This window comes from Rhamphochromis longiceps, linkage group LG23 (genome assembly GCF_057381845.1).
Source record: "Rhamphochromis longiceps isolate RC_006_pf linkage group LG23, R_longiceps_female_GT1.1, whole genome shotgun sequence".
In the NCBI taxonomy this organism is placed as follows: domain Eukaryota; kingdom Metazoa; phylum Chordata; class Actinopteri; order Cichliformes; family Cichlidae; genus Rhamphochromis; species Rhamphochromis longiceps.
The window spans coordinates 2,548,302-2,561,548 of record NC_140578.1 but is presented as its reverse complement, the minus strand read 5'-3'; the positions used below and the strand labels follow the sequence as shown (position 1 = coordinate 2,561,548).

The 13,247-nt window shown below is 41.5% G+C and overlaps 1 protein-coding gene across 2 annotated transcripts; it reads right to left on the bottom strand.

Annotated features, from left to right (window-relative positions):
- Window positions 1–5,572: 5,572 nt before the first annotated feature.
- Window positions 5,573–11,500, bottom strand: LOC146640956 (diencephalon/mesencephalon homeobox protein 1-A-like). 2 transcript variants are annotated; one of them, XM_085399184.1, is made up of 5 exons: window positions 11,314–11,500; window positions 9,203–9,369; window positions 8,853–9,047; window positions 7,551–7,986; window positions 5,573–7,359 (listed from the first exon to the last, which is right to left on the bottom strand). In XM_085399184.1, exons 2-5 carry the CDS (start codon window positions 9,353–9,355, stop codon window positions 6,941–6,943), a joined length of 1,203 nt encoding a protein of 400 aa, XP_085255310.1. In that variant the 5' UTR covers window positions 9,356–9,369; window positions 11,314–11,500; the 3' UTR covers window positions 5,573–6,940. The 2 variants fall into 2 exon arrangements, with proteins under 2 accessions (XP_085255310.1, XP_085255311.1); XM_085399185.1 differs by having other exon boundaries at window positions 8,853–9,031; window positions 9,202–9,369; window positions 11,314–11,499.
- Window positions 11,501–13,247: the final 1,747 nt, after the last annotated feature.

Here is a 13,247-nt window from a genome sequence, read left to right as displayed (position 1 = left end):
GTTTATAAGTAGTACAATGGCTATTTCAGTTATTGTCTAATAACTGCTTATTATACAATACAATACAATGCTGTTATTGTATTTTATTTTGGATGTGTCATGTGGTTTGAAGTTTCCACTGTGCTGAGAACCAGGCAGGTTTTAGCAAGAACCCCTTTCCCAGCCGCCAGCACTGATAAAAGAGGAGAAAGAAATTAATAGCAAATAAGATTTAAAATATGTTGTGCAAAGAGATGGAGCATGGTGTTTCTGACTTCACAGGTTTGTGGCTGCAGGTGTAGCTATCACATCAGTGTCTTTGATACCGGGTAGTGCACAGATGGGGAAAGTTCATATCTTGTTGTATCTTGTTGTAGCATACATAGGCTTGTAATACACATATGCCGTAATATTACATTTTAATCCTGGTAAATTTAGTCATTTCCTGTAACTTAGTTCTTACTGTGAATTCTGCACAGCTCCTTTCTAAATTTGAACAGGTGTGTGATTGCAACTGTCCAAAAAACGTATATACATCTGCATCGCCAACACAGCAACTAGTTTTTTACACTTTTTAAAGTAATTAACAAAACCCTGTGCATTTGCTAATCATAGTCTTAAGGATTAATACCATAATGTTTTCATAAAAGCTACTGAATATAGCACCAAAACTTGAAAAAGAAAATAAGTGAAAGAGAAGGAACCTGTTGTAATCACCTAGTGAAAGCATCCAGTGGTCTTCACAGTCAAGACAGTGCCAGGTGTTATTCTCATGTAACGTCTCATTGATAAGAGCAGCAAACACCTCATTTACAGGAACCTTAGGCTATAAGATCAGGTACTTTAAAAGCCATCCAAACACATTCAGACCCTGCCTGTGAGCCAGCAAATAAAACACCTTGATATCACCACAACTAAACTAGGATGATTCTGTCTTAATGTCCCATTTCAGGGACCAAGGAGCCCATAGTCTTTATGGCTCCACAGAATTGCAGGAAGTAATGTTTGACACAGCAGGAGTCCTGCCTTTCAGATGATCAAAGTGACAAGTTCATCCTGCAACCAGAGCCACTTACAGGCGACATCAAGAAGCAGCAAGATTGGCAGCTTTTAGGTCCTTGGTCCATTTCATCAGCCATTACTACCAGCAGTGGCGGCATGCTGTGGAGGACTAGTGGGAGGAGGGGAAGGCAGATTAACAGACAGCTGATACAGGTGTATAGGCGGTATCAAACAGCAGCTCTGTCAATACTGCAGGCTTCAAAATTCTTCAGATGGGGCTGGGATCCCTAAAGTATGCCCACTGATTTCACTATGACAGGATTAACTGGGAGCTTCATATGATTTTCTCAGATTCTGTGACTCAACAATTCAGTGATCCACGTTCTATCGGCTTTAAAGGCCCCTATCCCAAGTTTCAAAAGCTTACCCTTCGGACAACGAATGCTCTTTTTCTCCCATGGTTCCGCTTTTCCTTTTTTGCTGCATTCACGTGTTCATCAACCCCCGCATCTTTGCCAACTCTCCCATCCTCCTTTCTCTGCACATCTGCTAGGTTTGGGTTTTCCTTTCTTCCCTCCAGCGCCTTGCTTGGCCCAAGGCCCTTATAGCCAAATTGGTTTACATTGGAGAGATAAATGCTCTGCAAATGCGCTTAAATGCGTACAGTAAAAAATGCAGACAGTGCGTGTCAGGATTATCACCCAAGTCAGGGGGAGAAAGGAGAGCGTCTCTGTAGCACAAAGCTTGGGAGCCAGAGTGAAGCCTGCAGATACAGTCCGTCTCATCCACTTCTCAGGAGAAAGAGAGGAGGATTTAGCATTTGCATGCTAGTCTGTAATTCCTAGCATTATATAACTTGTCGCCAACAATCAAACTCCTGTGGTATTGTGAAAGTATTGTTTCACATGGGTGAGCAAAGTGCGGAGTTTCACTTTGGGGGAAGGTGTTTTTTCGTGGTGCTGTACAGTGGCAGTTGGTCCAAGATGCATCCCGGAGACCACCCTGTAATCCCAGTTGGAGTAGCTATTCTTCAACACAGCCTGAGGCCCAACTAGAGAACATGCACTTAAAAATCCTGAAAATATACAGCTTAGCGCATAAATGACTTACTTGGGCGTGTGATATGTTCAAAGGGCAATTTAAAGATTTTTCACCAGAGATGAGGGATCAAGGATTTAGCACATTATAGCTACTTATGCTGTTCCCCCTGTGCGAGTGTGCCATGTCCACATCTGTAAATAAATCATATTGCCTGACTGTGATGTGGGTGCTGTAACAATACAAGTTGCCTTTATAGGCTACTGACAAAGAAACCGTGACGCTCAGTGTGTGTTCTTTCTTTGAACAGTTTATATTTATTGGGATGGTGAAACACTATGAAAATGAACCCTTCACGTGGTTAAATGTCTTTAACACTTTGCTAAGCTTATTCAGTATTTGTATTCAGAGATGGGCTGTAACGCGTTACTGTAATCCGATTACTTTGTTCAAGTAACAGGTGATGTAAGGGATTGCTATTGCAAAAAAATAATTAGATTACTGTTACTTTCCCGTAAGCACACTGCGTTACTGCGTTGCTAAACTGTCTTGATTTTATTTGTGAGAGTGTCTCATGACAATAACGTAACCACGTGTGACAGACATGTGCAGATCAACAATATGGAGCGCGGGAGAGAGTACGACCATGCAGCGTTTAAAGTGTGGACGTACTTACATTACTTTAAGTTTTAGTCTGTAAAAAGTGACAAAAACATTAGCGTCCGCTGTACGCGCGTGGGAGGAAAGCTTCTTTCTGCAGTGAAAAATTTAACTTCAAATCTGAGCGAGCACCGAGCACGCTGCCACGGGAATGTCACATTCATAGACAAAGCACCGGACCCCCCCACTGACATGACCGCTGTATTCAGGTGGTGTATCATGTTTTTAAAAAGTAACTAAGTAACTAATTACTTTTGAAAATATGTAATCAGTAAAGTAATGGGATTACTTTTTTGGAGACGTAATCAGTAATTAGTTACTAATTACTTTTTTCAAGTAACTTGACCAACACTGTTTGTATTATATCAGCGGTCCCCAACCCCGGGCCTCGGACCGGTACCGGTCCGTGAGTCGTTTGGTACCGGGCCGCGAGAGTTGAGGCTCAGGTGTGAAATGTCTGGTTTTCAGGGTTTTTATCGGTTTTCAGCGTTATTTTGTTATTGTTTTTATCGTTAACTCGGTTTTCCTGGGTCTTTTCACGTGTGTTATCAATAAATCTTCTTTTTTCGGTACCGGTACTAGTTTTATTTTGTTGTATTTATCCGCGACACCTTAAAGGCCGGTCCGTGAAAACATTGTCGGGCATAAACCGGTCCGTGGCACAAAAACGGTTGGGGACCGCTGTGTTATATGACACACACAAAATCCTGTTTTTAATTTCTGTGTCCACTTTTTATGTACAGTCTATAGGACTGACATCATCATTTCCATGTTTACAGCATTTTCACTGCTAACAGAGAAGCATTATTCTCTAAGGTAATGTTAAAGCATATTCAGTTTGATATTGTTTCCTTTCTGGCACTGTTCAGAAATGACAAATACAAGATTTGATGCACAGGGAAAAGATGCAACAACTCAAGTGAAGCCATTTCCAATGACAATGTTCAGACTCACATATGAAGAGTGCAAAACTGTAATGGTTTGGGCTTAACATATGGTTTCCCATTGTATTGTGTACTGCAAAGTTTACTTTAAATGCAATTGCATGTTTTAATAACATTTTTAAAGTTTCTAGTGTAACTTAAGGAGCCCATTACAGGCTATACGCTGTAAAACAAAAATAAGCTTATCTACACAGAGGCATTATCTTAACCTCAGAAAGCCTACAAGTGTAAAAGAGACATGATTCTAAGACGCTGTGCCATCACAAGGTGAAAGAGCCTTCACGTTGCAAAGGCAGGCAGGCAGGGCTTATACAAAGTGAAGAAACAGCTTTCTTCCTTCCCACCTGCTGCTGCTGTCGTCCCCTGGGGGACACGAAACTGCTGTCCCTGTCTGCTAGCATCAGTGTAAAAACCCTCCACATGCTCTTCTGTTTGGATTTGGATGTAAAACTCCCAAGAAAGACCAAAAGCAGCCCCCCCCCCCCCTTCTCCAGCCTCCCCCCCCCAAAAAACCTTTTTCTCATCCCCCTGACCTACCCCTCCCTCCAAATCAATGCAGTCCTCCCAGACCTCCCAACACAAAGCCCTTAGAGCAAACCCAGCACAGAAATCATAGCACACCATTCAATCATTGTTTTTTCCCCTCTCTCACCCCTTTTATGGTCCCACTAAAGGTTTTAACCGGGCAGAGAAGGAGGGCTGTCACTGAGGAAACCTTAGCCCATTGATGAAGTGACAGGAGCTGCCAGAATATGATCCTAATCCTGTTTCCAGCATTCTTTTAGCCTGCTGGCATCGCAATTCCTCCACACATTCTCTGAGCTGTCAACTAGGAAAATCCCTCTAATAGCGCATTGCCCAGATACACATCAAAGAGCTCCTGGAAACCTTCAGCGGCTTAGCTGCCATAGACACACTAGCACACACAAACACACCATTCCCAATAACATACATCCACATGATCTTTAGGAACACACAAAACCCAGATGTCCGTGGAAAATTGACCACATATTTAAAGTAATAAACCAAGGATATTGGAATGAGTGATCTTTGCGCCCCCAAAATTATTTTTACACGCTGTAACCATGCCCTATTTTAAAACAGCCACCTACCTTTTGCTAGTCAGAAAGTGATATAATCTTTATGGTCGTGGATTTACGGGGCAGGACAGAGCAGGGGGAAAACAGGTGTCTGAACTTTGCTGACTCTAGAAACCCTTTTAGCCCTATTTTATCTCATTCTATTCTTACTTAATCCATCGATATTCCAACCAAAGGTAATCTTCTTATGGCGAAGCATTCTGTTTCGGTGCAGCCAAACCTCTGCTGACAGGGTGGGGGAAGAGGGGAAGCAGCGAAAGAGAGCGTATGAGGAGTGGGTGGGTGGATGGTGGATTGGGAGACTCTTTAGGGCCTGACACTGTGCTTCAGTCATTTCATTTGGGATTAAATCTTCTGCAGTGAGTGAACAAGTGGCAGGTTCTCCCCTATCTGGTGTGTAAACCTCAGCATGAACCCTGTGGATAAATTATTTATGGATCATCAAGGTGTCTTCAATAAAACAGGAACTAAAATTTAATTTTTACTATAAAAAAGTGAAGGTAAGTTTTCTGAAATTTTAAACCATTTATTATGAGCTAGACTTTCTCTGGTCTGCACAATCTAAGCCAAGCCCACCCTTGTTTTGTTGCCAACTTATTCTCATTGGAAAGTAACGTCTGTGAGAGGGCACGGTAACTGGTTCAATATCCTGGTTAGAAAGTAAATGGCTTTCCTGGTCTTCTTCAGACTCACCTTTTGGCTAACTTCCTTCAACTCATCCCACAAGAGTTTTATCATGTATTTTATGAAGAAGTTGATTTTTTCTCAATGTCACATTTTCTTAATAAATACTTAATTACCTAATAAATAGCTGGTTTGAAAGTGTTAATGAAAAAATACAGACAGACATTTTCATGCTGTGAACATAAGTCATTCTTATGTTTTGATTTATTCCCTTGCATTGAACAGATAAATTACTCACATTTAAAACAAATGAGAAATACATGTTTTCAATGTACAGTCATATAATACATAGAGAACTGGCCTGTGCATTTTTCTGCTGAAGCCACCGGCTCAGGAAAAGTGGTGAGTTCAGTCTGACAAAAATAAATGTTGGCGGTGCGAAATTATTTTTAACTGTGCCTCATCTGCAGATTCTCCTCTTTGCTTCATTTTCTCTGTTAGGTCCTTTGCTTAAAGCCAAAACTGGAAAATACATGGGCTACTTCCTGTTAAATCCTTTAAAAAGAAGAGACATGGAGGTATTCCTTACTCAGGAAGGTGGACAAATACTGAAGGATATTTACAATGCTCAATGGATTCTTGAAAGCTGACCTGAAAGCTCTGACTGTGAAAGTCATCTATCAAGAAAAATGTATTTGGTTGTGAGATTATAGTAACCAATTTGATATCAGAACTTTACCCTGCTGCCAATGCCATGTCAACTATGTCATGTGGCTATAAGCCATGCTTCAGTGGGGTACAAGCATGCATAGTTCGAGTTCTTGTAGGATTATAAGATTTTTTTATATATATATCTTTCATATCTGTCCTGGAATGAGACTGACAGCTCTGGAGTTCAAGCCTTCCTGCAGTGACTTTATAGAAGAAGCTTAAATCATAGTGAACAGCTGGCATTAGAACTTCCTGATTCTATTGACCAGGTGGTGTCAAATGCAAGCAAGTGCTAAACAGTGCTGTTCAGTCACAGCTTCAGTCCAGGTGGGATTTTCATTAAGTCCGTTGAGTTCTTGTCATAATCGTATTTTCTCTTCGGTCTATCCAGCAGAGATGTTCTTTGTGTTTCCGTGTGCTCCCAGCAGTGAGCCGCATGCTCAAATGATGGTGTTGAGGATAAGGGCAATACATGAACTGACAACCCTGGCACTCAGTTAAAGGAGAGCCCCTAAAACATGCTTTATGCTCTTTTGGTGTGTACTTACAAATACTTTGAAACTGGGTTTATTTAAAATCGACAAAAGAGCAAACAAAAAATCTCAGCTGTGCAATTAATTTGTATGAGCACAAATTTGAAATGTGGGCAGACTTTGTGATTCTCATTACAACATCTGAAGAGCAAATAATCTTGACATTAAACTGGAGAGGGTTCTACTGCGGTTTTGGAGGTAATTCTGAATTCTGGGTGGACACACAGTTCTTTTGCTGGTTCATGAGAGGTCAGGAGGAGGTGTTGTTAGGTCACCTCCTGTGCAGGCCTCCATTCTGTAGCGTAGTCCCTGACCTAGAGGCCAAGCACGTACAACGAGCAGCCAAGCTTCAGTTGGGGAGTGTATCCAATCCCAGCGAGGCCGCATGCTGCTTGGCCCTCAGACGGAGGTTTTCGATGCTGGTGGTCTTGCTGTTGAGGCTTCCTGGGAGGTTGCCCGGCGCTGCCTGCAACAGTGGGTTGTTCCATACCTGCTGAGCCTGCGACAGGGTCTGGTAGTAGGACTGGCAGGGCAGCGACCCCAGTGGGGAAGGCATGTTAACGTTCATGCCCAGGTAGGGCAGACTGGACGGCGTGCTCATGTCAAACGATGGGTAGTGCACCAGGTTGTTGGTGGCCGCCATGTGTTGCCGAAACTGCTCCTGCAGGCGAAAGAGACTGAGAGGAGACGAAGCGTAGGAGTTGCTCTGCGCTAGACCACTGCTTACACTGCTGGAGGAGGGCAAGGCGGGGGAGCTCAAAGGAGAATCTGGAAGACAGGAAGCGAGAAGGAGGACTTCAGTATGTTTTGACGCACCTTTTGCATGGATAACTTCTGTATATACCGTCCATTTGAATGAATTCTATAAAACTATCTCGCACATGGATGGATTTCTAAAATAAAGTAATTGATTAGAGACTACAAAAGAAAGACAAACTGAATATGTTTGTTTTTTTTACCTGAGCTTGGACTCAGCCGTTTACAGGATGGGGAGCTGCTCCCTGTCGGCAGTACCCCCTCCCCCTGAATCTCCTCCCTGAGTTTCACCCTCGTCTCTCCTCTTATTTCGTCCTCCTCTCTGTCAGCATTATCTTCTGCTGCTGACTCGCTGTCTGATGGTTCAGGGGAGGTGACGTTTACTTCCACGCTCATCTCGCCAGGCTGGGGCCGTGCTGCTGCCTGCCTCTCTGTCTCTGAGTGAGAGGATGAAGAGGAGGAGGGAGGAGGAGGAGTGCGAGTCTCAGGAGCCAGGGTAGTGGCAGTAGTGAGATCATTCTTGGAGTCCTCTGTAGCACCTTCGGCAGCTCCTTGAGTTTCTTTCTGTTTCTGGAGCTGCTCCTTTTGCAAGCTGCGCTGCTTCTTACGAAACTTGGCCCGACGGTTCTTGAACCAAACCTGGCAGATAGAAAAATAGATAAGTGCCTGAGTAAAAGAGTAAAAATACATTAAAAGTTAATATTCTAATATTCTTCTTCTTGTGTGTTGTAAAAATTTAGTATGGCTACCATGGCTCTTTGGACAAAAACCCCTGATGTGGTGCACATGTGAAAAACTAAACTGAGCCTCAGGAAATTCATCGTCTACCAAGGCAAATGTCCTGTTGTACAATTTTAATGAAAAGGATCCAGTCAGTCTTTCAAGCAGGTGTGTAAATAATGAAAACAGCAGGCCATTCCCCCAATTTCATTTTTATTTTTAGATTTTGCAGGGTCTAGAACGTCACGCCAATGAAAAACTGTAGTCTTACAAGACTCTTATTAGAATACCTTGATATGTTTTCTGATATTTAATGAACTGCTTTTGCCTTGATCTGTGATAGTTTTGCCTTAAAAGTGACTGAACGCTGTGCATTTCTTAAAACATTTACTTCTGCAGAAGCTTCTGGTCTAGGTCTAATTATGGTTAAAGCATGATCTTAAAAAGATCTTTTACGTGGCTTTTTACCAAGAGAAAAACTACGAAACGAACACTTTTTTTGCGCACCCACCTGACTAATCAGGGAGCCTCTTGGCAGGTGGGCTTTAAAAGATACAAAAGGCTAAATCTGAGTATGCCAGAGTTTCAAACAGAGGTGAAAAGCAGTGCACTGTATAAGAAAACAAACGTAAGACTATCCTTATAGGATAGTGAGTCTGAAAGAGCACAGTATCGGCTCGTAAACAGCGAAAAACGACCATTCATATCACGTGACTGCGTTATTTCACATTTTTAATAGCGAAACGAGACTGCTAGACAAATGAATTTTGGGTTTGTTTTTTTACCTGTACACGTGCCTCGGGCAGGTTGGTGCACATGGCCAGGCGTTCACGCATCACCACGTCAGGGTAGTGCGTCTTCTGGAAGGTTTTCTCCAGAGCTTCCAGCTGCTGGGCGGTGAACGCTGTCCGACTGCGCCGCTGCTTTCGGTGCTGGGAGCCATAGCGGGCCTCAAGGATAATGTCTTGAAATGTACAGCCGTTGAGAAACAAGAAACATGACCAGTTTAATTTAGGGACAAGCTAAACGTTCACGCGAGCACCTTCACGTGCCAGGGTCACATAAATATAATAACTTAACTGAGAACGGGAGGAAGTGACAATTTGGGATAGAAAATGAGCAACTGAGTCTTACCAGCCAGTCTCTCCGCGAGAGTGAGCGCGTGCACCGAGGGCCTGTAGTCAGGCGCGTGCTGTGCTTGCTGCGCCGCCTGCTGGTGAAGGTTGTACATGGCGCTCAGTGAATTCATGGCGTGCAGAGAGTAGCCGTTCACTCCGTAGTGCTGCATGACCGGCGACCTGACTGAAGAGTCACAAGCTGCTGTGAGTTTCAGGCCTCGGAACAAACAAACTTACTTCTAAATAAAAGTTTAAGCTCCAGGAGGCCATTTCTTATTTTTTATTTTTGTGTGCGTCTTTGTTCCGAGAGGAGAAAATTAAATGGCAACAGGTGAAAGACAAGCTTTAGACTCCCGCCAAAGGGAAGATGGTTCATTTTATAAAAGGATAACAAAGCGAATAACTGATAATGATTTATGAGTTAATATACAGTTAGAATTTTCAAAGAACTTTCATGTGTGTCGTCAGATCCGCACAAATGTAGCAAAGTAAAACGAAAAACTGAAAGAAACTAAATCAATTTAGTCAAAAATATCATCAAAAACATGGAAACTAGAAAATCGATAACTTTTATATTACATTTGATTAAAGACCCCAGCACCAAACACTTTTTGTTCAATTTAGTGTTGAGAAAAGTCGTAAAATAGATTCTCCATTGATCTCATTGCTAATAATCTGCTTTGTATTTTGCTAATATAAAGTGTTGTTTCAGATCAAATGTATTTTTAAAGTAGTGTATAAAGTAGAATTTTCAATATCGTCTTTTTTGGATTGTTGCATTATTCTGTGGCTTTTTGTGGTGATTTTACCTTATTATTATTAGTATTGTAATACAGTTCTGTAAAATCATTATTACTGAATTATAATGCAGGCATGTATTATTATTATTATTATTATTTTTATACAAGTCTGTATAGTAATAATAATTATTATTATTATTATTATTATAAATTAAAGTGGTTTAATTTATATCCAAAAATATTCCAGTGAAAATTATCTTCAGTATTTTTTATCCACGGTCTGGGTTTAAAATGAGCTTTTACACTGAATATATTTTAATCATGATTATTATTGTTATTAATATTTTAAAGGTTTATTTTTGCGCGCTCGCAGTTCACGGTAATCGCTGCCAAACCTCTGCAGTCTGCACCGGCAGAATTGCGGGAAAATATTTACTTTGCTCCCTGTGAGTTCGCCTCGAGTGGGAGCCGTTTATTTCAATCTGTGGCGGGTCCCAGGTCGGTTCCAAGCGCCTAGAGGCTGACGGCGACGTGTGACAGGTCTGCGGTGAAATATGCACAAGATCGCCGGTTGGACTCCTGTTTAATGTGGGTGCAAATAGGTTTCAACTATACAGGACTATTAATTTATCATCAGGCCTGACACGTGAAACGTGGGCCCCGGTGGGCGTGTGTGTGTGTGTATAAATCACTGTTTGAGAGGAAACCGTGTAACTAATACAAAATTTTCTTTCGCTTTTAATTTTCTTTTTCTTTTTGTCTGTTTCATTGCATTATTTTGCTAAATGAGCCTCTGGCTGGAAGTATGTAATCTGCTAGTTTCCCCCCACATCTACAGCTTAAAAATTCAACATAATGCTCTTCTTTCAGGACAATGTCACGATGCCTCGGGCTCTGATTTAAGTCTAATTATGCTAATTGCCGTGGATTTATGAGTTATACTGCATTTACTAAAGAGTGCCTTGGGGCCGTAGTTCTGTATGCGTGGCGTCAATCCATCACCATTTACAAACTGAAAAGGCAGAGAGAGCGAATGGGAATCATTAACCTACGGAAAATTAACAACATGGAGTAACACACCGAGAGGAACCGAGGGATCTTCTGACAAATCCTATAACACTGCGTGTTATTTTACAGTCAAAAATAAAGGGAAACCGAGCAAACACGTGCTGTTATTGACCGCTGCCACTGTTTATTTTGGACACCTCGAGATCGCTGCACTTTGGGAATCATTTCTATCAGGAAGTTTGGAACACGATGTAAGCGAAGACAAAAACAGAAGAGACAAGGCTAAAACAGTTTTAGTTTAAACGTTTGTGTAGTTTAAAATCTAAAACCTGTAGGAAAATGATCTGTAATGCCCAACTTGCGTTCAGCAAACTTCTTACCTCTCTGTCTTATAGAAATTTCTCAGCCGAATATTCGCCTTTCAAATCTTCTGCTCTAAAATCCCCAGGTGGTTGATCATCTTATTCAGTTCATTACAGTTTTTCATTCAGCCAGATATCCTGAGAATATTCCGGTCTGTCCGCTCCGTGCACCGGCTCGCTTCTCTGCTTGAGGGAGGATGCCGAGCTGCCATCTATCGGCCTTTAAAGCGCTCCGGGTGGGGTCACCGGGGCGCCCAGACGCTTTCCTCTCTGTGCCAATCACGTCGCTTTCCTCATCCACCCGCCCCACCTCTCTTCTATACACCTCACTTTGTGGGTGAGTGCTGCACCGAGGTGCCGCTGTACTTGTTTTAACACGTTCTGTCACATTGGACAATTATTATTACTATTATTATGATCATTATTATTATAGGTCCTCCTTGTTTTAAGCATATCGCTCGCAGGTGACCGTGATGATGAAATGCGTGTTGCTTTTTGCAGGCTGACGAAGTTTCATCTTGATAACTTAAAGTTGTTTTGTACAAATGTAAAGAGAAAATTACGCGACAGCGTGAGTTTGATTTCATAATTTCAACATTACAGGGTTATTCTGAGAATTTGTTGCTGAGTAAGCGCTTAAACCCACTTCAAAGGGGAACCTGTACTTGTTTTCATTTCTAATTCTCAGTTGCCATTCTTTACTTTTAATTTTAGTATGTTTCATGCTGCTTTATTAAAAAATTTTTTTTTTAGAAAATTACTTAATCCACTACAGAGAAAATACAAAAATAAAAAAGTCCATTAAAGCTTCCGTTTGTTTGCCTGTCAGTGATGCTTTCTGGATTGATTTTTAGCTCCAAACAACCTTTTAGAAAACAAAATAATGAAAACAAATCCGAGATAATCTAGAAAGTAAACATTTGCTTCACATGATCTTTAATGTTTGTAAGAAATATGAGCTGATTTAGATGAAACTCATAAAAATCAGCAAAAGGAAGGGGGGAACGTTAATCACACGGGTCTTAATGAAATGATATGCAAATGACGAGAAGCTACTGGCCTTTGCTACCCTCTTGCAGTGACTACAGCGACTTTCAGGTTAATTCCGTGCATTAATTTTATTTTCCTGCTGCCTGGCAATGACTACATTTTTTGGTCGGAATGCAGCTGAGATGGAGAGATGCGGGCTGGGCTGCACTGCCTCCAGCAGCTCCCCGGCCCCGAGGGATTTAGGTTAGGATTGGGTAGACAAGACGCCATTTCACCCTCCAAAAAATGTCTTAAAATGACTGCTGGTAAGAGGATTAAAACAATAATGCCCCTCTCTTCTTCTTCAAGGTTTTTAGAAAAGATTTCTTCTTCCGAGGAAAAACCGTTTAGGCTGGAATTAAGGGCAGCGAAAGTAGCCTTTTAATGTAAAGCTTGCATATTTTGTTGAATTTTCTCCGAGAGTGAGGGAGAAAGACGAAGGTGGGCTGGGAGGGGGTTAAAATCCTAAATTTGATCTTTGCTCACCTTCACTCATAGAACTTTAGACGTCTGAAAACAGGCTGTATGCGCCTTATAGCTCACGTCAGCGCGTTTGAGCAAAGATCAAAGTCCCTCTTTAGATTTTTCATGTTGTTGAGCTAAGGTCGGTGTCTTATAGAGCTTAATCGAGAAAGTGCAGAATATGAAAAAGCAACAATGAAAATCAACGATTTATAGCAACAAGTGGGTTTCACTGCGCACATGGGTCTTAAAAACCTGTTAGCTAAACATAAGTTCCGATTTCATATATATATATATATATATATATATATATATATATATATATATATATATATATATATATATATATACTCCGAAGCTATGTTTTGTCCTATGCCTTTTTTTGCCGGAGAGCATTTGGGCAGAGAGGAGAAGAAAAATCGGATTAACTTGTGAACCGATGAAAATAAGAACTTAAACTG

What these genes read in the sequence shown, in the direction of transcription:
- LOC146640956 (XM_085399184.1), bottom strand. Translation starts at nt 9,355, where the DNA reads ATGCAGCACTACGGAGTGAACGGCTACTCTCTGCACGCCATGAATTCA. An exon ending in TGCCCGAGGCACGTGTACAG is followed by an intron (nt 7,987 to 8,852) that starts GTAAAAAAACAA and finishes TCTATCTGCCAG; the next exon opens with GTTTGGTTCAAGAACCGTCG. An exon ending in ACGGCTGAGTCCAAGCTCAG is followed by an intron (nt 7,360 to 7,550) that starts GTAAAAAAAACA and finishes CCTGTCTTCCAG; the next exon opens with ATTCTCCTTTGAGCTCCCCC.